Source organism: Arachis hypogaea, chromosome 19 (genome assembly GCF_003086295.3).
Source record: "Arachis hypogaea cultivar Tifrunner chromosome 19, arahy.Tifrunner.gnm2.J5K5, whole genome shotgun sequence".
In the NCBI taxonomy this organism is placed as follows: domain Eukaryota; kingdom Viridiplantae; phylum Streptophyta; class Magnoliopsida; order Fabales; family Fabaceae; genus Arachis; species Arachis hypogaea.
This window is the reverse complement of record NC_092054.1, coordinates 329,908-357,758: the sequence shown is the minus strand read 5'-3', so window position 1 is coordinate 357,758 and position 27,851 is coordinate 329,908. Positions and strand designations below refer to the sequence as shown.

General features: G+C 38.7%; 4 protein-coding genes and 1 pseudogene across 5 annotated transcripts; 3 read left to right on the top strand and 2 right to left on the bottom strand.

The window, feature by feature from the left end:
- Positions 1-237: 237 nt before the first annotated feature.
- Positions 238-4,307, top strand: LOC112752058 (brassinosteroid LRR receptor kinase BRL3). The gene has a single exon (XM_025801437.3). The coding sequence runs from the start codon at positions 531-533 to the stop codon at positions 4,110-4,112; it is 3,582 nt and encodes a 1,193-aa protein (XP_025657222.1). The 5' UTR covers positions 238-530; the 3' UTR covers positions 4,113-4,307.
- A 4,974-nt stretch (positions 4,308-9,281) lies between these two features.
- LOC112752060 (probable WRKY transcription factor 2) lies at positions 9,282-13,068 on the top strand. Of its 2 annotated transcripts, none has more exons than XM_025801439.3 (6): positions 9,282-9,868; positions 10,212-10,590; positions 10,684-10,857; positions 11,081-11,916; positions 12,012-12,170; positions 12,288-13,068. In XM_025801439.3, the coding sequence occupies exons 2-6, from the start codon at positions 10,234-10,236 to the stop codon at positions 12,853-12,855; spliced, it is 2,094 nt and encodes a 697-aa protein (XP_025657224.1). In that variant the 5' UTR covers positions 9,282-9,868; positions 10,212-10,233; the 3' UTR covers positions 12,856-13,068. The 2 variants fall into 2 exon arrangements, with proteins under 2 accessions (XP_025657224.1, XP_025657226.1); XM_025801441.3 differs by having other exon boundaries at positions 9,468-9,629.
- Positions 13,069-13,120: 52 nt separating this feature from the next.
- LOC112752061 (UDP-glycosyltransferase 88F4-like) lies at positions 13,121-14,703 on the bottom strand (annotated as a pseudogene).
- On the bottom strand, positions 13,121-21,399 carry LOC112752059 (chloride channel protein CLC-f). The gene is made up of 9 exons (XM_025801438.3): positions 20,443-21,399; positions 18,925-19,327; positions 18,326-18,520; positions 17,479-17,933; positions 17,263-17,367; positions 16,682-16,915; positions 16,338-16,550; positions 15,707-15,939; positions 13,121-15,205 (listed from the first exon to the last, which is right to left on the bottom strand). The coding sequence occupies exons 1-9, from the start codon at positions 20,818-20,820 to the stop codon at positions 15,124-15,126; spliced, it is 2,298 nt and encodes a 765-aa protein (XP_025657223.1). The 5' UTR covers positions 20,821-21,399; the 3' UTR covers positions 13,121-15,123.
- A 1,372-nt stretch (positions 21,400-22,771) lies between these two features.
- Positions 22,772-27,528, top strand: LOC112752063 (uncharacterized protein At4g26450). The gene is made up of 4 exons (XM_025801443.3): positions 22,772-25,313; positions 25,539-25,737; positions 25,837-25,897; positions 27,167-27,528. The coding sequence occupies exons 1-4, from the start codon at positions 23,410-23,412 to the stop codon at positions 27,220-27,222; spliced, it is 2,220 nt and encodes a 739-aa protein (XP_025657228.1). The 5' UTR covers positions 22,772-23,409; the 3' UTR covers positions 27,223-27,528.
- The last annotated feature ends 323 nt before the right edge of the window (positions 27,529-27,851 follow it).

Below are 27,851 nucleotides of genomic sequence, written 5' to 3'. Positions count from 1 at the left end.
CTTACATATATTTTGTTATAAATATACTATACAGTATACAGTTATACACTATATTAAATATGAAATTTATTGAGAGGATTAGGAAAGATATATATATATCCACACTCAACATAAAACAATGATATAATATGTGATTGCCCCTGTATTGAAGGCACCAATGAGTTGGCCTTTTTGAAATTGCGCATGTTGTTGTGCACATTTTCAAAAACGCAAAATTACGTGTTTGAGAGAGGTGGACCACTTTTCTTGAAATAATAATAACATAAGATATGAATATGAATATGATTGATTCCTTTCTCCCCCACGTAATTTCAGCTTGGCTCATAAGTCAGTGGTACTCACTAGTCTCCTTTTTGTTCCAAAAGATGCCCCAAAATCAAAGCTAGCAGCTGAGATTAGGTATGTATTTAGAGCCACCCACACAAGAAACCAAAACACGGCAGTCATAATGTCTCAGCAACTCAGATAATCAATCAATCATTATTTTTGTTTGATGAGGAAAACAACAGAAACAGAAAGGAACTACCTCCATGAACATGTCACTTCTTCTTCTTATTGCGACACTCTTGATGGCTACAGTTAAAGTTGCAGTTACATCTTCTTCTGATGCTGTTACGCTGCTTATGAGATTCAAGGACTCCCATGTCTCCTCTGATTCAAACAACTTCCTGGCTGACTGGTCCTCCTCCTCCAAGCCCTGCACGTGGAGGGGCATCACGTGCTCCTCCCAAGGTGAAGTCACATCCATCAACCTCACCGGAGCAGGCCTTGCTGGCACCCTTGACCTCCCAACTCTCACGGCTTTGCCTTCTCTGCACCACCTTGTGTTGCGTGGCAACTACTTCTCCTTAGGGAATCTCTCTGTCTCTTCCTTCTGTGCTCTGCAGACGCTTGATCTTTCCTCCAACAACTTCTCTGGAAACTTCCCCTTCCACCAACTTCTTCCATGTCGAGCTCTCACCTATCTCAACTTGTCAAGGAATCTGATTACTGGCGCCACGGCCACCCCTTTTGGCTTCGCTGCTTCTCTGCTTCAGCTTGACTTGTCCAGGAACCAGGTTTCCCAGCCTGAGATTTTGGCTTACACTCTCTCCAATTGTCAGGCTTTGACTCTGCTTAATTTGTCTGACAACCGAATCTCTGCTCAACTCAGTGAAACTAGTCTTGCTGCTTCTTGTGCCAACCTCACTACTCTGGACCTCTCCCATAATCAGCTCTCCGGGGAGTTGCCGCAGAGTTTCGTGGGGGATTCTTTGGAGCTTTTGGATCTCTCTGGCAACAACTTTTCAGGGATGTTCTCCAGGTTTGGGTTTGGGAGCTGCAGGAACCTTGTTAGGTTGAGTTTATCTCACAATGTGGTCTCTGGTGGAGAGTTTCCAAGCAGCCTGAGGAATTGCCAGGCTCTGGAGACTCTGGATCTTTCTCACAATGACCTTGGACCAAACATTCCTGGGGCTCTTCTTGCAGGTCTCAAGAGCTTGAAGGAACTCTTTTTGGGGAGAAATAACTTGAGAGGGGAGATTCCTGCTGAGCTTGGAATGGCTTGTGATTCTCTTGTGGTTCTTGATCTCTCTGATAATAAGCTTTCCGGTGAGTTGCCTTTGACTTTTGGGGACTGTTCTTCTCTGCAGAGTCTTAACCTTGCTAAGAATTATCTCCATGGAGATTTCCTCACTTCAGTTGTAAGCAAACTTTCAAGTCTTAGGTACCTTTATGTGGCATTCAATAACATCACAGGGCCTGTTCCTCTCTCTCTTGCCAATTGCACACAGCTTCAGGTTCTTGACCTCAGTTCCAATGGCTTCACCGGCACCATCCCCTCTGGCTTTTGCTCTTCTTCCTCGCCTCTCGAAAAGATGCTTCTTGCTGACAATTACCTGGAAGGGGTGGTGCCTGCGGAGCTTGGTGGCTGCAAGAGTTTGAGGACAATTGATTTCAGCTTCAACAATTTGAATGGCCCTATACCCTCTCGAGTTTGGTCCCTTCCCAATCTTTCAGACTTGATTATGTGGGCTAACAACCTTACAGGAGAGATTCATGAAGGCATATGCAGCAATGGAGGAAACCTTGAGACCTTGATTCTTAACAACAATTTGATATCAGGCTCCATTCCAAGCTCAATTTCCAATTGCACCAACATGGTTTGGGTCTCACTGGCAAGCAACCGCATTACCGGTGAAATACCTGCCGGAATTGGGAATCTAAAGAAACTTGCCATCCTCCAATTAGGCAACAATTCACTTGCTGGAGGGATCCCACCGGAGCTTGGGAAATGTGAAAGCCTCATATGGTTAGATTTGAATAGTAACAACCTCACTGGTACTATCCCCTCTGATCTTGCCAATCAAGCTGGCTTGGTTATGCCAGGAACTGTTTCTGGGAAGCAGTTTGCATTTGTGAGAAATGAAGGTGGGACAAGCTGCAGGGGAGCCGGAGGTTTGGTCGAATTCGAAGATATCAAGGCTGCAAGGCTTGAGAGTTTTCCTATGGTGCATTCCTGTCCATTAACTCGAATATACTCCGGCGTCACGGTTTATACATTTTCCAAGAATGGCAGCATGATCTACCTTGATCTTTCCTACAATTTCTTGTCTGGAAGCATTCCTGCAAGCTTAGGCGCAATGTCCTATTTACAGGTCCTGAATCTGGGACACAATAAGCTGATTGGGAACATTCCAGAGAGCTTTGGTGGTCTAAAAGCAATAGGAGTGCTTGATCTCTCCCATAATAACCTTCAAGGACTCATCCCTGCTTCATTAGGAGCTCTATCTTTTCTGAGTGATCTTGATGTCTCCAATAATAACCTCACAGGCACCATTCCCACCGGTGGTCAGCTAACAACTTTCCCTTCTTCTAGATACGAAAACAACTCTAATCTTTGTGGTGTTCCTTTGCCACCTTGCCACGGAGCTTTGAATCGGAATCATGCAGCAGGTTTCCATGCTTGGAAGAAGAAGCAACCTATTGTGACCGGGATTGTGATTGGCCTTGTTTTCTTTGTGTTGTTTTTTGTTGCCTTTGTTCTTGCTTTGTATCAAGTGAAGAAGTACCATTGGAAGGAGGAACAGAGAGAAAAGTACATAGAAAGTCTTCCAACTTCAGGTAGCAGCAGTTGGAAACTATCAAGCATTCCTGAGCCTCTCAGCATCAATGTTGCCACCTTTGAGAAACCACTGCGAAAGTTGACATTCGCGCATCTTCTCGAGGCTACTAACGGTTTCAGTGCCGAAACCTTGATAGGGTCTGGTGGTTTTGGTGAAGTCTACAAGGCTAAGCTGAAAGATGGTTGTGTTGTTGCTATCAAGAAGCTTATTCATGTAACAGGCCAGGGAGACAGAGAGTTCATGGCTGAAATGGAAACCATTGGAAAGATTAAGCACAGAAACCTTGTTCCACTGCTGGGTTACTGTAAAATTGGAGAGGAGAGGCTTCTTGTGTATGAGTACATGAAATGGGGAAGTCTAGAGGCTGTTCTTCATGATCGTGCCAGATCGAAGCTTGATTGGGGAGCAAGAAAGAAGATTGCCATAGGGTCAGCAAGAGGACTTGCATTTCTACACCATAGTTGTATTCCTCATATTATACACCGGGACATGAAGTCCAGCAACATTCTTCTTGATGAAAATTTTGAGGCTAGAGTTTCAGATTTTGGCATGGCAAGATTGGTTAATGCCCTGGACACTCATCTCAGTGTGAGCACACTTGCTGGAACACCAGGTTATGTACCTCCTGAGTACTATCAGAGTTTTAGGTGCACAACAAAGGGTGATGTCTATAGTTATGGTGTCATACTTCTAGAGCTTTTATCCGGGAAGAGGCCGATCGACTCGTCGGAGTTTGGCGATGACAACAATCTGGTTGGATGGTGTAAGCAACTTCACAAAGAGAAAAGAAGTAGTGAAATTCTAGATCCTCACTTAATCAAGCAAGCATCCAGTGAAGGTGAACTCTACCAGTGTTTGAGAATTGCCTTTGAGTGTTTAGATGAGAGACCGTATAGGAGACCAACTATGATTCAAGTCATGGCAATGTTTAAGGAGATTCAAGCTGATACAGATAATGATGTCCTTGATGCCTTCTCTATGAAATGCAATGTCATTAAGGAATCATAACAAGAATTACTACAAGACTCAAAGCCCTTTGAAAAATGAAAGCAATTCTGTTCTCATCTATCCTTTTGAAATTGGAAAAAAGGTTCTTTCACCTTTTGATCAATGTATATATAAGACAAAGGCTATGGTGGATTGAATTGAATGAAAGGTTGAATGCTGAGGTTATAAAACAGAGTTCTATGTTCTCTTTTTTTCTGCTGATTGTGTTTTCAGTCACATAAAATTGGTAGATACATTATTTTTTTTCCTATTAATTTCTGTGATCTCATTAGGGGTGGCAACACTACCCGAACCCGCGGGTACCCACCCCGCCCCTACCCGCTCCCCGCCCCCGCACCGGGGCGGGTTTTAACGGGGCGGGTTCTTCTGCAGGGCGAGGCGGGGTCGGGTTTAGGTTAAACCCGTCCCTACCCGTCCCGGTACATATAATATATATAAATATATATATTTTTAATATATAATATATGTAACATATATAAAATAATTAGTAAAATGATTAATAATATTATATCATATATAAATTTTTACTTTAATTTATGTTATGTATGTAAATGGTGGTTATATAATTTTTAAAATTTTATTTTATTTGTTGGATTTAATAATTATAGGGGCGGGTAGGAGCGGGACGGGTACCTGCAGGGACGGGTTAGGGTTTAACATTTTACTACCCGCGGATAGAGCAGGACGGGTTTCATGCGGGTTTTATGTCAGGCGGGGCGGGGTCGGGTAGAGCAAAAACCCGCCCCTACCCGCCCCGTTGCCACCCCTAGATCTCATGGTCAACCTCAATTTTGCTAATGCTTTCAATGCCATGTTTTTCTTTTTCATTCTTTTCTGTCATTACTAGCACAGTTTTGCTACCTTGTGTCATTCATATGATGCAACTTAAAAATGCTAGAATCTTATGTATGTATATAAAAATGAAGGCAATGAAAACTACTTTTGTTATATCTTGTTTTTGGTTCTGCATTATGAAATTATATTGGAGTCACCTAGTCAAACTCCATATGTTACTTTCCTCCTTTTTCTCATCAATTATTGAAATTTTATGATATTCTGAAAAGAAAAAGGAAAATTAAAAAAAAAAAAAAGAAATTAAGACCTTTTCATGCACTGTCCTTTGAATACTTTTTCCAATTTTTTACCCCTCACTCTCAGGAATAATTATTATTGCATACTGTAACGAGTCCAATGACATTACATAGGTGAACCAAATTCAGATCTTAACTTTTTACTTTTTCAATCCTGCATTAATGGACAGTTGCGAATTTTGACTGAAAGTTACATAGAAAACTAGCATGTCACCATAGAAAACTAGCATGATCTTAACAGGTCATAGTACACTACTAATAAAAAAGAATTTGTAACTTTTTATTTTGAGGAGTTCTAATCCTACGTTTTTTAATTTCAATATGGAGACAAAGGTTGGGTTGGACGTGGTTATGGAGAAGAGAGGTGCTTGACCTGTGTGTGGTGTCAGAACACCACAAATCGGACCATGCGAGTTCTTCATAGCTTGTCGGACGGTCTGAGTTGTAGCTAAGAATACGGATTCATATAAAAATTCATATATATATACAAAACGCACCGTCCGATTTGCATGCTGTGAAATTCAAATTTCAGCCTCTGCCAAATCGGACCCTCCGATTTGTTAAGCAATTTTTGCCAACAGAACTCGCAGGGTCCGAGTTTTAACTCCTGCCACTCACATAAAGCTGTCCCACAATTTGGTCTAGCACGCCTTATTTCCATATACAGGCACATCACATTCATAGGTTCCATAACGAAAAAATTGAGCCTCTAATCCTATGCTATAGAAACCAACAAAATAAGTCATATATATTAAGAATAGAATTTTCTTGTGGAGATAAAACATCACTGCAATAAGGATCATAAAAACGTGAACATCACATATATGTGTTCCAAGTTCCCAAGCTTTAATCTGCAACTTTGCCTTGCCTTGCAGCTGGTGCTAGTTTCCAAAAATATTGGATTGTGACAAAGTGATAGCTTACATGTGTATAGAACTATGGAGAGAAGCTTGTTTCGGACTGATGCTAATTTTATCAGAGATTCCTATAATATCCTCCAAAGGAAGAACTTTTTATTCAAAAGGATATCTACCCTTGATTTCTTCTTCTTCTTTTTAAATTCACTTTTTCTTTTCTTATTAACCATTGACCAAGATACTGAATACAGTTCCTCCAAGAGTACCAAGCCTCACTTTACCTTTACAATAAAATATCACAATTATATATAGAATGTCCATAGAATAGTACCCTTTTCTATTAATATTATTGTTCACCTATAAAGTCATTATTGATGAAATTTTTTATAGCAACTGATTTACTGACTTTCTCTAATTTTTTTTCCCATTTAAGTCTTTGTATAAAATCATATCTTACAAGATCAAAAGAGAAAAAATAGATAATACTCAATTTGCCTCCTGAATTTGCATACGATCCTCAATTTAGTCCCTAAAGTTTTAATTGCCTTTATTTAATTCCCAAACTTTGCGAACATGATTCATGTTAGTCCTTGAAACAATTTTCACTGTATACACTTTAATAAAACGCTATCATGGACAGGCGGATGCCACACTAGACTATGTAAAATGATGTGGTCTTGATTTTGACATTCAAATAACCAAAAAACAACATCATAAGTGATGTTTATTGAAACTTTACCTAACAAAACAAGTGATACAACATCAGTTTTGAGCTATTTAAATGCCAAAACCAAAACTACATCATTTTACATGTTTCAGTGTGGCATTTGATTGTCTATTTCAACACTCCATTAATATTTTTTAAGTAAAAATCGTCTCAGGAATTAATATGAGGCACGTTTATAAAATTTGGGGATTAAATAGAGGTAATTAAAACTTCAGAGATTAAATTAAGACTCGCGTGCAAGTTCAGGGACCAAATTGAGTATTAACTCAGAAGAAAAATTAAAAAAAAGAAAATTGGATACAGATATCTCCTGTATACAAGTGGTAATAATAAACTAATAATCCAAGAAAGACAAAAAATGGGATCGAAGCTTTGCTAATCAATACTAATAAAATATTAGTGAGAGTTAACAAACTCCGCTTAATTCTCTGAAAAGGGTTCATGTGTTTGTCCTTTTTTTAATTATCGTTTATACATCTAGGCCATAGACTGCAATTTCGTGACGCATCTCATGAATAGATACGCATGTACATTTAATTTTCTCCTCCTTATCATTTTCTAAGGCTAATTAATTGGAAATTAGATTTTTCTTGTTCATGGTTTATTCTTCGAGAGCACCGTATATTAATTTTACTTCGTTAATTCGTCTCTATCACGACGTCCTCGTCATGTTCACCTACACCAACATAACGTTTAAAATGCAAATATTATCAATCTATTTAATGGTTACATATTATATATTCGATTTTCTTAAATAGATATTTCAAAATATAAATAATATCAAATCGCAAGTGTAGAAAGAATAATTGAGCATGGCCTATCATGTGTCCTTAACTTAATGGCTACACGGCTTTACTTAATTTTCCTTTGGGATTTTTCAAAAGCAAAATGTTTAGGATCTTACAAGTAAAGATAATTCCCCTAAGTGCAATAAACTTTAGTCTATGTTATTCGATTTAAACAAACTAATAGTCGCTGGAACACACTAGATTTATATAATTTTTTTTTTTTTTTTGCTTCCTTGAAGTACAAGACATACATGCTATAAAGTATAAACCAAAATTGTCGCTAACAAACATTACCGCATCAAAGACTAAACATGCGTTAGAATCAAGTTGAAGCAGATATATTTTGTCTTAATTTCAGTTATGATGCAAACCTAAAAATGGTAAGTGTGTGATTTAAGAAGAGAGGAGAACCACAGGGTGTAAAACTAACTATAATTAGGGGTGGCAATGAGTAGGATAACCCTACCTGCTCTTAACCTGCGGGTACCCGATCCTACCCGCGGGTTACAAAAAATATACAACATTATTATATAACTTGATGATAATTTAAAATAGAACTGATTTTTATGTAAAAAAAATATTAAATTATCAATTAATGATTTTCTTTTAGTGATTAAGGATCTTTTGCATTTAGTGAGAGGTCTTTGATTCAACATCTACTTAAAACATATTTTTATATAAGTATATAACATAAATATATATAAAGTGCGGATTGGTCGAGTAGAGTTGAGACTCAACCCGCACCCTACCCGACCTGCACGAGAACCCTACCCGCACCCTACCTTACCCGCTGCGGATCAGGTTGGCAACCCTACTCGATCGAGTGGGTCGGGTTGGATACCCGCGATAGGGTACATATTGCCACCCCTAACTATAATGTGCGATCGAGCTGTATGTATGTATGGTAGTTGGTTACAAAGTTGCAATTGCATTTCATGGTTCCAACTTCCAAGTGTTTGGCAGCCATGCATTTTCTCTCCTTTCACCTCAATTAACTTAGCATGCATCTCACACTCAAAAGTTCAATTACATTTTTGACTTTGTTTTTCACTTGTACCAAATTTTGAATCATTCATATTTGTTCAACATTTTGTCTTCTCTTGAAATATACTGAAAGTTCTGTATCTTCGCATACATCACATTGAAATCAACGTGAATATTGATATGCTTTATGTCACTTTCACATGAGCAAAATGAATGAATAGTTGGGTGATGTTAATTACACTATTATTTTTTTCTTTTAATCTTGCATAATGATAAAAAAGAAGGGTGACATTACTTGTGCCAATGGCATGTAAAATTAAGAGGACTACTACAAGAAGTGTAATTAATTAACCAAATAAAAATGATGAGATCCTCAAATGCAAAGCAACCACACGTTTTCTCATTTCACACAACTAATGACTACAAGGCCAGCTGGGTTTGTTCTACTGAAAGTGACAAAAATGGTACCAACCTCCCTAAATTTGGAGTAAAAACAAACAGTTTAAATAGTCTTTCTTGATTTACATGGTAAAAAAAATAATAGTCGATCCTATTATTGCAGCATAATATCCTAAAAAAGACGAATTAAAAACTTAGTGATGCTATTATTTAAAACATGCCAAAAAAATAAAAAATAAAAAGAGAGAAAGAAAATGAAAATAAGGTTGTGTTTGGAAAAAGATTTAAAGATAGGAGGTGAGGTATGTGTCAAAGATTCCATTGATTTTAGAGGTCCACCACCATTTCACAATTATCTCTCTTTTCTCATCCACCTTCCCCACAAAGTCCTTCTTTACTTTTGCTTTAATAATGATATTAATAAACTAATAGCTTATTTAAAAAAAGCTGTAATTACATTTTTTTTAATTTAGTAAATTTAAAGAAGAAAAAATAAAATATGGTTCTCTTTTTGGAACTATTCTCCAGTCAGGCTGCTTTATTCATCATTCAATAGCACAATCATTTCATTGCAAAGAAAAAGAAAAACACAAAAGAGAGGAGAGACATGTTTTACAGACAGAAGAGAACAGCTGATAGATGATAACAACAACATCAACAACAACTGCGTGGTAAGAACACAACACAAAACAACGTTGTTGTTGTTGTTATTGTCTTGTAATATTGCTAGATCAATTTTACTTCTTCTAACACACCGAACCCAAACACCTTCTGGGTCGGGTTCGGGGTTGTCGGATCCGATTCTCTGCTTCAATCGTTGTTGTTCTGGTGCTGCTGGCTGCTTCTCCTTCTCCTTCTCCTTTTATGATTCTGTTTTGTTGTTTGCTCTCAACAAATCATCACTTTTTAGGTAAAAACTCTCAACATTCTCTTTCCTTCTTTTTTTTTTTTTTTCACCTCATGGTTTTGTTGATTTTGGCGATTCGAAACAATGTTGTTCATTGCATTTCGTGAATTGGGTCAGATTTTCATGTTCTGTTTTTAGCTCTTTTGTGTCCCATTTCCAAGGTGGCTCTTTAATGGTTGAAAGCGTGGACATTGTCATCTGGTTCATTTTCTCGCTTTGGTGTGATTCTCTGTTTTTGGCAGCAGATTAAATAATTATTTACCTCTGTTTATAGTTATACCTACATATTCTTGTTTTTTTGTTGGCATTATAGAATGTATTGAGAAATTTTGGTGATGCAATTTAGGTGTTCCAAAAGGGAGGTGTGAATGGCTGGGATTGATGAAAATGTTGGGGTCCCCGGGGATTGGAGTGGTCCTAGCCCAAGTCCCAGAACCTTTTTCTCTGTAATGTTAGGGGAGGATAATGTAGCAAGATCAATGTCAGACCCTCCTCCAGGTGGTGATGGAGCACAAGATGGTGATCAGAAGTTGGTGTCACGGGGTGGTCTTGTTGAGAGGATGGCAGCTAGAGCAGGGTTCAATGCACCCAGGTTGAACACTGACACCATTAGATCTACTGACCTTTCACTCAATTCTGATGTTCCTTCTCCATACTTGACCATACCACCTGGTCTCAGTCCTACCACCCTTTTAGATTCTCCGGTCTTCCTTACAAATTCACTGGTGAGACAAGTTTATGTTGTAGTGCTTTTCACATTTAACTTGGAAGCTATAACACTTTGTTATATGCCTTGTAATGAGTCTGTATAATTGCAGGCACAGCCATCTCCAACAACTGGAAAGTTTCCATTCATCTCAAACGGCAACATATCATCCAATGCTCCTGAAAGATGCAAAGATAACAGCTTTGATGATATTTATGCATCATCCTTTGCATTTAAGCCTACGACAGATTTCGGCTCCTCTTTTTATCAAGGCGCTGCCAGAAAAGTAAGTACATCCTAGAAGCATTTCTTTGCCACTGGAGGTTAGGATTTAAATTTTAATCCAATATGGCATGCCATATGTACAAAAATTTGACAAGTCATATGGAGTAAAACAGTTAATACATCTGGTTTAATTATCTTCATATGCACATAATATGGGATATTTAGAGAGTTGATAGTTGTGATTTGTATCCATTTGGGTTATTTATTCTATCTCCTGTTTGCAGATGAATCCTACTACAATAGCTCAACAATCTCTTCCTGGTGTTGAGGCCCCTGTTCAGTCGGAACATTTTTTTCAATCGCGAAGTGCTGATGTAGTAAAATCTCAAACTCAGAATAAAAATGGCCTCCATCTTCAGCCAGACTTTATTGAGTCATCTCCTCAACAGGATACTGTCGGTGTTAGCGTTGAGCATTCGCCACAACTTGAAGAGCAAGCAGATGAAGAGGGAGAGCCAAGAGGGAATGGTGACTCAGTGGCTGCTGGTTTTGGTGGTGCACCATCTGAAGATGGATATAATTGGAGAAAATATGGCCAGAAGCAAGTTAAGGGTAGCGAGTACCCACGAAGTTACTACAAGTGTACACATCCAAATTGTCCTGTGAAAAAGAAAGTAGAACGATCTCATGAAGGCCACATAACAGAGATCATCTATAAGGGAGCACACAACCATCCTAAACCTCCTCCGAATCGCCGCTCAGGAATAGCTTCGGCCAATCCTCCAAGTGACATGCAAATGGACAATCCGGAGCATGTTGAACGACAAAGTGGCAGCGACGGAGAGCTGGGCTGGGCTAATTTACAGAAGGGGAATGTAGCTGGAGCTGCTAATTGGAAGAATGACAACCTTGAAGTGACATCATCAACATCTGTTGCCCCCGAGTATTGTAACCAGTCCACCAATTCACAGGCTCAAAATGGTACTCAGTTTGACTCGGGAGATGCGGTGGATGCATCTTCTACTTTTTCTAATGAAGATGATGATGATGATCGAGGTACTCATGGTAGTGTATCATTAGGTTATGATGGGGAAGGAGATGAATCAGAATCTAAAAGAAGGTACTTGGCATTGCTGCTTTTGTTTTTTTCTTTTAAATAAAAATAATTTCAGAAACTATTATTTGCCTAAATGAAATCAACTATTTAATTCTCAGGAAACTGGAATCATATGCAACAGAGTTGAGTGGAGCTACTAGAGCTATTCGCGAACCTAGAGTTGTTGTACAAACTACCAGCGAAGTAGACATCCTTGACGATGGTTATCGGTGGAGGAAATATGGGCAGAAGGTTGTCAAAGGAAATCCCAACCCGAGGTAGCCATTCTCCTCTTAACTATTTTGTTGATCTCTTATTCCCCTTCATCTTCATGCACTTTATGTTGCAACTTGCAAAGCTGAAATGGGGATTGGCCTGTTTCTGTATTGCTGCAGGAGTTACTACAAGTGCACAAATGCAGGCTGCACTGTGAGGAAACACGTTGAGAGAGCATCACATGACCTTAAATCTGTAATCACTACATACGAGGGCAAGCACAACCATGATGTTCCTGCCGCACGCTCTAGCAGTCATGTCAATGCTAATGCTTCTGGCAGTGTTCCCGGGCAAGCAGCACCTGGCGTTCTGCAACCCCATGTTCACAGACCTGAACCAACTCAAGTTCCCGGTGGCATTGGAAGGCTTGAGAGGCCTCCTGCCCTCGGTGCATTCAACCTATCGGGGAGGCAGCAGCTAGGACCTCCACATGGCTTCTCCTTTGGAATGAATCAACCTCTTCTGCCGAACTTGGCGATGCCTGGATTCGGCCCCGGGCAAGCAAAGCTTCCTGTGATGCCGGTTCATCCATTCTTGGCAACGCAACAACAACGTCCTCCTAATGAGATGGGGTTCATGTTGCCCAAGGGTGAACCAAATGTGGAGCCTATTCCTGAGCGTCATAACCTGCCCAGTGGCTCATATCAAGATCTCATGAGTCGCATGCCCCTTGGACCTCACATGTGAAATTTCATTCCTTTATTCTTTCTTTAAAGGAAACCCCAATGTTTTACATTCACAAATATATATACATACATACATATATATGCGTATGTAATGCGCAGGCATACATTTACATAGGTGAACTTTTTCATCAGTTATTCTTATTCAGTCTCTTGTGTAATGTGTTGACATTCTTCATGATATGTCAAAAGGTATATGTAGTTTATTCTGCTCTAATTCAAGAATACCAGTCATATGTACCCAAAAAAATTAACAAAAGAAACTCTGGTAATAGAAGGATTGAACAATTATTCAAAATCATTTGACAAAACATAATATTCAAAAACAATCCATGAAATATTTCAAAAACAATCCATGATAAATCACATGCATAATAATAATAATAATAATAATAATAATAATAATAATAATAATATCACTACTGCGTCCATGATTGAACCAAGTTGGCAAGTGATGCAGAGGATGAACCCGTTTCTGAAAGTGCAGCTAAAGCCATGTCCTTCATCTTGGAAATGCTGTCCCTTAAATCCTTCCCTTTCCCATCAGACTCCATGACCATCCTCACCACCCTCTCCACCTCTTGGGCACTGACGAGCCCACCGTGTTCTTGAGTCTGATCCACCGCAAGAGCCACCTTCATGTCCTCCACCATGAGGTTCCTGTTGATGTGCTGCTCCGCATAGAGCGGCCAAGCAATCATGGGCACCCCAGCAACCACAGCTTCGAGAACAGAGTTCCAGCCGCAGTGAGTGACGAAGGCCCCCACGGATTGACGACTGAGGATCTCAACCTGGGGGCCCACGAGGCCACTACCATGCCCCTGTCTTGGGTCCTGTGGGTGAAGCCAGTTGGCAGCACTGAAATGGGGTCAAAGTTGTCTTGATCAGCAAGTAACTGGTTGGTTCCTGGATGCAGTGGGGGGCTCTTGACGACCCACAAGAACCTTTGGGCGCTCCGCTCCAAGGCTTGAGCTATCTCTCTCAGCTGCTCCACTGAGAACGATCCTCTGCTTCCGAAACACAGGTACACCACACTTTTACTTGGTTGTTTCTCCAACCATGACAAGCAATCTTTGCTTTCTCCACCAGGTTGATGCTGTTGATCACTCGGATCGGCGATCAAGGGGCCAATGTAATAAACCGGAGTCCTTTCTTTCTGGTTGGGAAAGCAAAGACCTTCTTCAATGGCCTTAACGGCGTTGACTTCCAGCTCTCTGAAAGTGTTGACCATGATCCCACTCGATCTTGGAAGCTGCCTGCAGAAATACACCATCTCCTCATAACAGGGGTCCTCCCTATCCAGCAACGGCTCCGGCATCTCCCACGCCCTCACCCCCGCCGTCATCCCCGGCACCCTCAGCTCCACCTTCAGATCCTTCAGCGACTTCTCCGTCTGCTCGTGGATCAACGGGAAGTAGATGTAGAGCGCAATCACGGCGGCGCCGGAGGTGAAGAAGTAGTAGACGGGGATTCCCATGGAGGAGGCTGCGTCCATGGCGGAGGTGCAGAAGATGTCGATGACGAAGGCTTTGATGGTGGAGGTCTTGGAGATAAGGGTGAGTGCGGAGGTGACGTTGGGGACGTTGTTGCGAATGAAGTGGAAAGCCCTTGCGGTGAGGCTGAGGGTGCCGGGGGGAGGAGGGTCAGAGTGGGGGAAGCGGTGGAAGGAGATGGAAGGGTGGTCGGTGGAGATGCGGTGGATGTAGGCGTCGGTGGAAGGATGGTCGAGGAAGCCGGTGGTAAGGAGGATGGTGATGTTGTGGCGACGGAGGGAGAGGCGTTTGGCCACTTCAACCATTGAAACTATGTGGCCTATGCTCGGAGCTGCATACAACACTATTCTTTCTTCCATCTTTCTCTCTCTTTCTTTCTTTCTTTCTTTCTCTCTCTCTCACACACAAACTCCTCAACTATGTATATTGTTCATATTTGTTGACTTGACTTTTAGTAGTTGAAACTTGAAAGAAGCCTTATAATCATACATGTTAAATGGTTAGGTGAGTAACAGATTGATTATTAACCGACACAAGAATATGCTTTTCAAACCCCATTGTATTCGATATTCATTTGCTTCTTTCTTATAGTTACTTTACAAGATGCACTTTGCTAAATTATGCAAAAGAATCTCAGCTTAACTTGTCACCATTGGATTGAGGAACTAAAATATACATCAACTTATATAATCAGTCTTCACTCATAACTTGGCTTTCAAAAGGGTAATCAAGGAGATCCATGCTACCTCCTCACTGTTTCTTTGGTGAGGGTAACCAAGCTAATGCCCGTTTGCAGTTTCCACAGCCAAATGGTTTTCTCTCCTATTTCGATTCACTTCCTTCCGATGGTTAATCTCTTTCCTGCAAAATATCAAATGCACCATGAATAACTTCGGCTAAAATAATTCTTATAAATTCGTTCAGTATCACATGAAAAAGGTATCTAAACATTATCCAATTGCAGCAGTGGCTAAGTCTTATATTAACAACATATATCAAATGGCATAACAATTATGTTCAAACCACAGAAAGAAAAATTCGCTTATGATCATCTAGATCTCCTCTTTAGCAAGAAAAAAATTTAAAGAAAGAATATGTATATATTCGGCAACTAAATATGTCTGATAAAACATTCACAAACACACATGGCAATGAAGAAAGAGCTATAAACCTAAACTCAAGTCTTGACATCTACAAAAATATGCTGCAGCAGTTCAACATTTTAACTCTGACTAACATACATAGTTTGCATAACAAAAATTATCTGCGAGTATTTTATGTGCTGAAATGAGAAACCCAGCTTTAGTGTTAGGTAGGGAAACAGAAATTAAAGTATAAACAAGTATTAGATAATAAGTTAACCTGAGACAATGCCATAGTGCATCATAATGAAGAAGACCAACAATTCTCCGCTTTCTCTCTCTATTGCGATCTCCACCGCGTTTAACCACTGGTAATTGCTTAATGCCCTTGGCTTCCATTAACTCCTTGGCCACAGCCAAACTGGTATTGGGATAACAGGTTAGAAGTCCACGCTCTCGTCCACGATAGGTCATACCCCGAGTACAAACAGAGGAAACTAAGCATGTATTTGCCTGTCAAATATTTAATTTGAAATATTATTTGAGACAAGACTAACCAACAGGTATTGTAGACAGTATAACTGGGATTTTTCAAGAATAAATCAATTGACATTTTTATCACAGTAGTATAACAGGAAGATCCAGGCATGAATTTCACTAATGTATTTGTTCATCACTGCATTTAAAACCCATTCATCAAAGCTTTAATATATCATCTTAGCAATTGTATCCCTACCGAACCAAAACATAGAAACCATTTGTGTTATGATTTTATTCTGAAATTGGAACCCTCACATTTTCTATTATCATGTATTGTAAAAGGAAAGAACAGGGGGGAAAAAATACTAATCCCAGAATAATTTGCAGAATGATTTTTAAATATATAAAGAGCAGAAGCACTTTCTACATACATCCACAAATCCTGAATCCCTCATAGAAGTGTCACTAGACTTCTCGGGAAGACACCTTCTGATGTCACCATATGTCAGTATTCCTTCCAGAAAACCTTCTTGATCGACCACCAGCACACAGTTCTGGTGGCCATCATGAATGCATTGGATTGCATCTTTCAGGGTTGCAGATGATGAAACCTTCAGATAGCTGTCAGACATGGCCTGAGAAACCTGAAAAGAGCAATAATGACATTAATGAAGGCATAAAGTTGATGGACAAAAAAAAAGGATCACATGTCAGCATTCTGCTGGAGAGTTAACAAGAGAAGGATTATTTTTATTGATTAATAGCTTTTATCAACCTTAAGATTTTCGAGATGAAGTTCCTCGTCAATTGCTTCATGATCAGCAGCATCACCAACAACAGAGAGTTCTAAACCATCAGCAGCATTTGCCTGTCTCCAGTTACCTTCATTTTCATCAGCAGGTGAAACTGGAGAATATCCTTTAGGCGAGTTTCTTGTATCAGATTTGTTGTCAATTTCCTTCTTCCGGTTTGTCACAGAGGGAACCCATATTGCTAATCCAACAGCCCCCTAGGTACAAAGTTTACAGTAACACAGTACGACAACTGTAATCAATAAGAATTACAATAGGACAGAGTACTCCCTAAAATCAATAAAATATTATGCCATAGAGAAACAATTTTCTTCTGCCTTGCTTTAACATAAGATACAGGGAAACAACCAATGAGAAAATGAGCATGTAAGAATATACCAAACATCTTCTCTTGTTCAGTCGAGGTAAAAGAATGCAGTTTGCAAATTTTTCATTTTGTTAAACATAAGAATAGGAGAACAGCAGAAAACTGCACATGTAACTAAGTGAGCAATTTATTACCACTATCATGTAATTTTGGGTAAGAATTTTATTGAAGAATTACCATGAGAGGAAGCAGTATTCTATAATCTTTGGTCAGTTCAAACAGCAGTAGAACTGAAGTCAACGGGACAGAACAGACAGATGCTAACGTAGCAGCCATTCCAACCTGTGATAGAAATTAAAAATAACTTGTGATTATATGAGCTTACATCAACAAAGCTTGATGTCAACAGTGACATTTATACAATATAGATACTGCACAGTAAAGTCAACTTACAAGAGCATATGCCTGGGGTTGGGCCACAGCAGCATTTCCAGGGATTGCTGAATTGATAACTTCTGCTGCAACGCCTCCAAATACGGCACCAACTGCAGAACCAATCATTAAACTTGGCGCATAGAGACCACCTACTAGCCCAGAGCCCTTGCAAAGAGTTGTTGCAATAACCTTAGCAGCTGCCAATTGCGTCAGGAGCCATATTCCAGGAGCTGAAGCACTAGTTCCAGTATGGAGAATTTCTTCCACATTTGTGAAACCCCAATACAATATTCCAGGATATTTAAGAGCAATGATCCCAGCTCCTAAACCGCCTAAAGCAGGACAGACCACAAAAGGAAGGCCAAACTTTTCCTGGATCAACTCAAACAATTCAGTGAACCAATCAACCAAACGAGTCATGGCCACACTTACAACACCACACAGCATTCCCAATATCAGGTATAAAGGTAGTTCTGCAAGCAACATCATGAAGAAGTATCAGACATGTACTTCATAATTATGACTTCATTCAAGAAAGGCAATGATTTTTGGCAGTGTGCATGCAATGCTGTTGTTTGGTGTTAATGGGTGGGGGGGATGACACAGTTTTGCAGGATAACTTCTTGTGGTTACCTCTTTGGTGGGATAAAGAATAAGAGAGACGTTTTCTTTTTTATCTATGCAAGGATGGTTATCCCCTGTTGTGTACTATCTTCTATTCTAATTCTAATAAACTTTGTTGTCCGTATATATATATGTATGAGACGTTTTCCATCATATCAAAACAAATATGATAGATGCACAAAGAAATATGGTCACAAACATAAACTGTATATAACAAAAACAGCAAGGTAAAGGAGAGTACCAGCAGCAGATTTCAAATCATATGCAGGCACTGTAAAAGCTGAGTGGGTTCCTAGTAAAACGTTTGATACAGTGGAGGAGATAACAGAAGCCAATATAATCATGGCAGTTGTAAATGGGGGAGAGTTTTCTGCACGAAGAGGCCTCAGCACTGTTTCAATGGCGAAGAAACAACCAGCAACTGCAGCATTAAATCCTGAAGAAAGAAAAATTGAAAGCTAAAATAACCAATATATAGAAATCAAAAGAAAAATGTAGATGCTGCCAATCAGTCCTTACTCTTAAACCAAACATAATTAGAAACAAAACACAGGGTTGATTGATCAAATTATCCAGTAAAGTTAGGTGCCCAGATATGGATAAAAGAAAATTGTCCAGGGATTCCATTCTCAATTCAAATTCTTGAGAATTTATTGTCCTTATGTTTATCTTCCCAATCATGAATAACGTGAACACCAATAAGAATTTTGTCCTTTAAACAATTTTTTTGGTTGTTAAATTGTGATTAAAAAGTTCAACAAGGCTCAAACGAGCAGAATATGAAATGTATAGGCATTAAATGAGATTCACAAAGTGATTTTAACAAGATTGCCAGGCTACCTGAAGAAATTCCAGCTGCCGCACCAGCTGCAATAAGTGCTATTCTTCTTTCTCTGTTATTTTCCATCATTAATGAGAATCCGTTGGCACATGACTTTCCAATATCAACACTAGGACCTTCAGGACCCAAAGAACAGCCAGTACCTAAAGTGACTGCAGCTTGGAGAGCCTTTATTGTGGGAAATACTCCAGAGAGCAAATCAAAACCTTGCCTTTGGGAGGAAGTGGACTGATTTATTTGTTCCAGTATTTCCAGTAAACCATGCATCATGCCAACAATGACTCCTCCAAAGACAGGTATCAAAAGAATCCGATGCCATGTATCAGCCAGTCTCTGCAAACGAAGCCAAGCAGCACCCTCATTCGGAGTACCCGCCCAGGCCCATTCGTGTATTAGATGCACCTAAATGAGCACATAGCAGCACATATCAGATCATTTGAATTCCACAATTGGCCGGTAAAGAACCCAGTCTAGAAATAGAATATAGATGGCTAGATACCACAAAACTAAATGATTTCAGAAGGTCAGTATGACAATACTACAACATTACAAAAACAGGCATCAAAGATGGCCTGACAACCATGACAGCAAATTTATTAATGCCCAAATTCCCAAGAGATAATACCTTAAATAATTTCAGAGTCTCACAGTAGTAACACAGAAGATATAAAATGAATACAGCAATAGGAAGACTTAATAAGCCATAGCTGTTGACTAGATTGAAACAATAATAATAAAAAAAAGAGCACTTGTGATTTTGGTCACCTCTACTGTTAATAATTTGTTCAGAGTAGAAAATGGCAAAGCTCTAGCATATCATATTTCTTTTTATGTCAATGATAGTGGGTTGGTGGATACATCGCATGAACCTTAGCCGATGCAGAGGCAGACTGACAAGCATGCAAGAGGAAACAGCCAAGAGTAGCTATATATCAACAAGCTGCGGCACTGAAAGGATACACACCCAACAAGATGCCATTCTCTTTGGTATAAAAATTCATGACTCTTATAACTTCATCTTCAATGCCATACAAGATAACCATAAAACAGACCCCGGTTTATCTAATTCCTAAACCAGCCCACCTTGTAACCATTGAAACAGCACTTCTAATTACTGATATTAGAGAAATACTGAAATATTTTGACAGCACTGCACCCGACCAGTAAAAGCATAGCATACGGCAGACAACATGATTACATACCATCAGATTAAATTCATAATATTATATTTAACAAGTTTAAACATGATCTGGATCTCAGAAGTGTTAATCTTTCTAACTATCTATCCTAAACATCGTAGTTTCTAGCCATTGAGATCAAGATTCTCGCATCCTAAACATGACAAAACCTTGTTGATCTTAGAATCTAGATCAATTATGTGAACCTACTTATTTAAAAAAAAAAATGCGACCAGCCATAAGAACAAGTCCGAATAATCCATCAAAGCAAGCAGCTCGAAATATTACTTATTAGAGAGCAAAACAGAGAGAGAAAGAGAGAGGGGGGGGGGTGCATACTCCTTTATTGAAAGCAGCAACGAAGAGGCCGGTGGCGAGGCCAAGGAGGCAACCAATGAGAAGCAAAGCCCATTCTGGAGGTGCACTGTCGGTAAGGACATCTTCATCACCATGAAGATCCAAATGAGAGTGGTGATTATGAAGATTGTGGTGATCCCTTCTATCTCCATCTCTATCTCTATCTCTATCTACATCTTTCTCAAGACGCTTGAAACTGTGTCGGTGACCCGACAGCCTAAGAATATCCCTGAACCCTCCTCTGCCACCGCTGCCACCACCTCCATTAACGACGACTGAGCGTTCCGATACTTGAGCTTCCACATCGCGCTCCGCATCTTGTGGAAGCCCCAGAAGGCGGTTCTGATCGCTCTCAGACATCGAAAACTTACCCAGATTCCTTCAAAAACCCATCAATGAAAATCGGCTTGAATCCCAAAACCCAACATCCAAATTGAAAACACACCGCTTCAATCAATCCCGAATTTGAAATCCCAATTCTCAAAATTTTTGTAATTTTTTGAAGATACAATCAAGGGGGCTCAATGGATGATGATGATTCCAATGGGCCTTGTGGCGTCGCTATCTCATGAATCAAATGGCGAAAGCGAGCGAGGAAGGTGAAACGTAAGAGAGAGAATAGTGTTAAGAAGGTTGCTCCTAATTCCTAAATGCAAAGTGACTTAGGCTCCAATCGAATCAAATGAAATCAAAGTGGCACTTCTTATTGCTTCTTCTTTACTTCCCACCACCTCCTCCACCCTGCGTTTTTCTCTTTTCACAAATATGAACACCCAAAACGTGTTTTGGTCAAACGAAATTACAAGCACCCATTTCTATTTGTCAAAATTTACAGAAAACCCCTTAAAAAATATGTTTTCCACTTTCCTGTCTATATCAATAATTCAATATGTTTTGAACTTTTGATTGTTTTCCACTCATCCCTTAAAAATATTGCAAATTCAAGTTTTGGACCCTTTTCCTTTATATCCATATACTTTTCCTTAAAAATATTTATTGAGTTCAATTTAATGCTGAGTCTAAAAAATTGTATACAATCGGCTAATTAATTTATGTATTAAAATATTTTTTTTGAATAATATTATATAATCAATATATATTATTATTTTTAATAAATATTTAATCAGTAATAATTTTACACTCATATTTATAAAAAATTTACATACAAAAAATATATAATTTTTATCTATATTTAATAGAATATATACATATAAATTAATATAGTTTATATTTATATTTTTTAAAATTTGTACATATAAATTAATAAAATTTATTTATTAAAAATAGATTAATATTTATACTAATCAAATAATAACTAAAAATACTAAAAATTATTAGCCCAATCATTTTTTATTTTGATAGAGTATAATTCAACTTATTTTGTATTTTAAATATTTGGTTTTAATCATTGTTATTGATTTTTTAATTAAATACTTATGTGACAAATTAACTATATACATATAATTTATTTTGTTATATCAATATTTAATATTTAATCTCTCATATACAAAAGAGTTAATACTCAATTTGGCCTTAAAATTTGAAATCCGATTTAAATTGACTTTTAAAATTATAATTGATTTAATTTAGAATCCAAAATTTATAATAATAATTTGTGTTAGTCTTTGAACTAATTCCTGTGAATGGCGTGTCACTTTTTCACATTAACTTGTTAAGATTTAGACTCTTCATTAAAATTTATTAGACATTGTATAAGTTTGATTAGCTCTCCAACATCCCCACAAAAACGACAATAACAAATTCAATTTAGAAAATTCGGGACTCTAGGAGTAGTAGTCAAGTTTCTAAAAGTTCTAATAGGTATAGATCACATGAAATTTAAGCGAAGAATTCAAATCACAGCAAGTTAATATTTCAAATTAATATATTATTAACGAAAATTAGCTTAAGGATTAATGTAAGTTACAATTACAAAGTGTGAAATCTAATTTGAGTGTATTGAAATTTTAAGGATCAAATTGAATCTGACTTCAAATTTTAGAGACCAAATTAAATATCATCTAGGATGAATAAAAATTACAATCATATTAATCCGCAATGTATATAAAAAATTAATTAATAATATAAAATAAATATTAAAATATAAACACACAATCAACAAGCTATATCTTAAATGGTATAATCTTCCCATATTTAATTAAAGGTCATGAATTTGAATCTCTCTGTCTTTGATAAAAAAAATATAAATACAAAAATAATATATATTTATATAATAATTAATTAATAACTAATTTTTTATTTACATATATTCTTTAAAATAATTTTAGTTAACTTGTTTTTTATTTTTATACATTATCTTCCCCCACCCTCCAAAAAAAAACCCCCCAAAAGTGTAACGATCAAAATGGTGCTTAGCTAATTTTTTAAAGGCGAGTAGAAAATGATTAAAGTGTTAATAACAAGTTAATAGTTAATCCTAACAATTAAACAAGAGAGGGAAAATTTAGGCCAAAAAAAGGAAAAAAGGAAAGAAAAAAATGGCATGATGTGGGTAGTGGAGGTGCAGTGGAAGGAAGCAAAAGTGCAACAACACAAAGCTGTTGCCTGTTTCAGTTAGATGTTTGCTTCTTCTTCTTCCTTCTTCATTCTGGACTCAACTCAGCTCATCGATTCGATTAGATTCGATGTCGCTAACTGAAATCACATCGTAAATTGGCAAGATTCATGAGTCTCTCTCTCTCTCTCTCTCTGCATCTTCCTTCCCCTAAACCTAATTACTAATTACCATAAGAATTATTAGATTAGGCTGATCCCTTTCTCCTTCTTCTACCTTTTCATTACAATCATCTGCTGTCTCCACTTATGTCGCACCAACATATTATTATTATATATTGCATGTTTTGTTTTCATCAACAAATTCAGCTGAGCTGAGAGCTGAGAGCTGAGAGCTGAGCTGAACTGAGTTGACTCACCGATCCACCAACAGAGATGCACCCTCGCCAGCGCAGCCCCCGAGGCTTCTATGCCACCTCCGATTACCGCCATCTCAACCGGGATTCCTCCTTCTCAAGACCCCATCCCAACCCAAAACCCTTCTCTCACCCTCCTCCTCCCGCACCCCCTCCGCCTCCCTCCACCTCCTCCTCCTCCCGCAGAGTTGCCCTCCTCGCCGGCGGAGACATCTTCGTCGAAGCTGGTCGTCTTGCTGCGGAGTATTTGGTCTCTCAGGGCCTGCTGCCCCCCAATGCGCTCTCCTTCAAGTGGCAACAAAATAACAGTTTCAAGAAGCACGGTGGCGGTGCTGGGGGCGGCGAATTTCCGGTCGAGGGAGGTGGCCGGACGTCTGCTCTTGCGCGGCTAGGGAATACGGTGGCAACTGATATTCCATCTGGGAGGAGGAAGATGGGGTTTGATGATTTTGGGCAGAAAGGTAGCAGGAGGAGAGGAAGTTTCAGGGGAAATGGTTTGGATTGGGGCGGTAGAGAATTTAGGAGGAATGGGTCATGGTCTGATAGGTCTAGGTATACCCCTGAACGTAAGGATAATGATGATGCTGATGACAGTTTTAGTAGACACAAAGATGAGGACCTGCATCAGCAACAGCACCGCCCCCAGCAAATTGGTGTTGCTGCTGATGTTGATAAACCGAAATCGGATTCCAATGACACCGTGCCAAGCACCGAGACTGGAGATACTTTGCATGCTGAAGGAGACAATGATATGCTTTCTGGGGAATCCATGGACTTGAAACAAACTTCTTCTGCTGATGGAAAAGATAAAAGCGATGTGGATGTGGAGGTTGCAATGGAGAATGCAAGTGCCGGAGTTATGGATGTCAAGGATGGCACTGTTGACAATGAGGATACCGAGAAATCCGGCGGCTCAAAGAATTTATCTGTTCAGTCCAGTGATCAGGAGAGTAATGAACCTATTACTGATTTGCTCTCACTATTCAAATCTATTAAGGTGCCTACCAAGCCTCGCTCTTTGCGTGGACACAAGAATTTGAAGGGTAATCCGCAACAGAATGTTGGAGATGAAGACACTCATGATGCAGGGGATCTTCAAGGACCTCAAGTATTGGCTGAAAATGTGTCTGTCAAAGTCTCCTCCTCAGGTGATTTACTATCTGACGTGGCTAATGCCTCGGAACATCTTGAATCAAACATGTCCAATGTAGAACCTGATCATGATGATGTTGATGAGGATTTGAAAGAATTAGATACTGCATGTAATGCTGAGGTAGATCAATCTATTGGAACTGATTCTGGACAAGATTTAGGTTATATGCATGATAATAACCGTGAACCTAGTGCAACTCTATTGGACCATGGAAGTTGCGGTTCAATGTCTGAGGAAAGAGGTGAAAAACGTGTTGCTGAAGTTGATGATTTGAAAGAGGAAAGCAAAAGAGTGAAAGAGTGGTTGCCATCACTTCCCCCAAGGACTGAGGGTTACTTTGAAAACATCAACGCAATTGGAATGAAAGAGATCCCTGAGGAAGATGATCTTTCACATCTTGACAAAGTGACTATGACCTCTGATCAGGGAAGCCTGATGAGTACTTCACAGTTCACAGAAGTTGGTGATAGATCGATTCTTCATTGTTCAGAGGAGAAACAATCGTTGCCAAGTTCGTTTAGAACTTGTGATCTTAATCTCATGGAAGCGTCTGAAGTCCATGAAAATCAAGCTAATCATCCAATTCTTATTTACCCCCCTGTTTCTGAAACTAAGAAAGCTGTACCAGTTGATATAGATCTGACTGTGAGTCGCACTAGTATACCTGGCAAATTCAGTACTCAATCAACAACTGGCAAAGAGATTGAAGTAATTGATCTAGAATGTGATTCCACTCAAGAAGAAAAGCCAATCGACAATATGGAGAGAAAGTATGTTTTTGCACCCCCTCCCCAAAATATTTCTTTTTCAAGATTAATGTCTACCTTGTTGGATGTTTCTATTCTATATCCAAGTTATAGCACTTTCAATAAGGACCTAATTGATCTAGTTATCATCATTTCTTCTTGGTGAACATCGGATGGATCATATGGTTTTAAAGATTCTTTATTTACCTTGCAGCTCTTTTACTAATCTGTTGTCATTCAAATACACAGGTCAGAGGCTATGTTTTCAGGCCTTGAGGGTTTCTCTAATCATGCTCCAAGTACTGCTGATATACATGATGTTCAGGATGGTTACGGGCTAATGCTATCAGAATTGCTTGGGGCGGATTTTCCAAACTGTTCTTCAGTATCGACTGACATAAATTCTGTTCACAATGAAATGGGCCTTCATAACGGAACGGTGCCAATGGTAGTCTCAGATTATTATGGACTTAAATACATGCTTTATTTAATATAACTTTTTGTAGACTTGATGATTACATCATGTTTTATTTAATTTTCATTTCAGGGAACACTTGCTGAGGATGATTCCATATATATGTCACTGGGAGAGATACCACTACCACTAGGTATGCCACTTTTTTTTAGTAATAGCTAATAGGTCATTTTCTTTTGTGTTAAAAATTCCTGTAATTTGTGTAAGTTGAATTCCAATGATGCAATTATGGGTGAATAGCTAGTTAATGCTCTACTACTTTCCTTTACTTTTGACATGGCCAAGATCATAACTGTCTATCAAATATCAATTCATTGTATATGCTACGTTCAAGAAACATGGAATGCACATAGCCTTTTCCCTATTGTTAATAACACTGTGATGCACACTGTTAAAACCTTCTGCATATGGGTTCTCCTAGATCCTTTTCTCTCTATATTTTGCTAGGACTTGGGAGATTTCTTTTTTGAAGGGTGTGGGAGAAGGGGAGATTAAACATGTCTTCTTCGCATGTTCAGTGGTCTCCCCCCCCCCCCCCCCCCTCCCTCCTCCTCTTTCTCTTTAGCCATGCATTGCTACCATGTTTGCTTGGAACCACATCAACCCAAGTGTGGTTCCTTTGATTAACCCTGCCATTCAGATTTCCACCTCTGAACCAACCAAGTCACTCAACTTTTCTGCCACAGATGTCAGCCGTGTTACCCAATATTTGTGTGTGACACTTAAAAATCTATACCCTAACAATTGAATTGGTAATTTAGATTTATTATTGCTTTTTTCTTTTTTAAATTTGGTTAGATTTGAGCTGTTTGGGGCAAATGGTCTTACTGAGACATTACTTTCCTGAGTTGATATAAAAGCTTAGGATGAAGAATAAGACAAGCTAATGGGAAATATTCAATTTAGCACTAGATTTTGGCCAATCCTGGCATTACCTATCTGGCTATGCTACGGAGTGTGTTATTATTCTCTAGCTGCCTGTCTCTTCTTTGTCCTTTATTAGGCATCTTGCTGCTGATTCACTCTCTGACAGGTTTCTGATCAGAGCAAATGTGTAGTTTTACCAATTGTAATGGGAAATTCTTAGATTTTGTAAGATTTAAGTAAGATCAGATAAGTATCTCTGCAGCATGATCTTTGTGAGTGAAGTGGGATAGGGGTGTGGGTGCATTGAAATATAGCTGGATAGAGTGATAGGCGTGTGCATGAACATTTGTATCCGGATTGCGACCTACAAAACCCAGAGCCAATAACCAAGGTTAAAGTAAATGATTTACTGCAACTTTTATGTGATGCGTAACTTGTAGATTTTATAAAACAAGATATAAAGGTTTATTCTGCAGAATCCTCTCCTGCTGTTCCTACCTCCTTGGTACCTAAACTAATTTGCATTTTTGTATAGGATTTTTGCGGCCGTGGGAGCAGCCACCACCACAAGATTATCAGAAACCGTTTTGATCCGATGTGCTCCACAATATTCAACAGGGTCGTCAATGAAGTCAATAGCTTTATGTAAAAGTGAAATGAAGTTTTCATTTTGTAAGCTGAATTCTATTCTGTGTAATTTTCTGTAAACTCTTTCTGATGTCTCTGCATCTGGCCGGAAGATTATTTGACAGTTACTAGAAAAGCTAAATATTCTATTCCATTACGTACTTGGTCATCAGTAGGGAATTGACATTCTAAGAGTATTGTGAATCCAATTACAAATGGTCACTTCGAATATCATATGTAACTTCTTATATCGAGTTTTAATGTTTATAATTTCTCACCTGTGTTGGAGTATCACCACTCTAAGGTCTTGGTGGTATTTTACTTGTAATACAAGTCGTAATTGCTGAAAGCGTTATGAGTTATGAGTTATGACCATAGTTTCCTACAACCTTACATGATATATGATATTCTATAATTGAGTAAATAACTGGATTTCGTTTGTCAAATACAAATTTTTCCAAGTAGTTCCACTTCTTTAATGCGTATCCATAATATTCAGATTGGAATTTATTGAAAAGGAAAGTAATAATAATTGCTTTAGAACAAACGCGAAAAATGGGCAGTCAGTGAGTGCCTTCCAAGTTGCCAAAGAA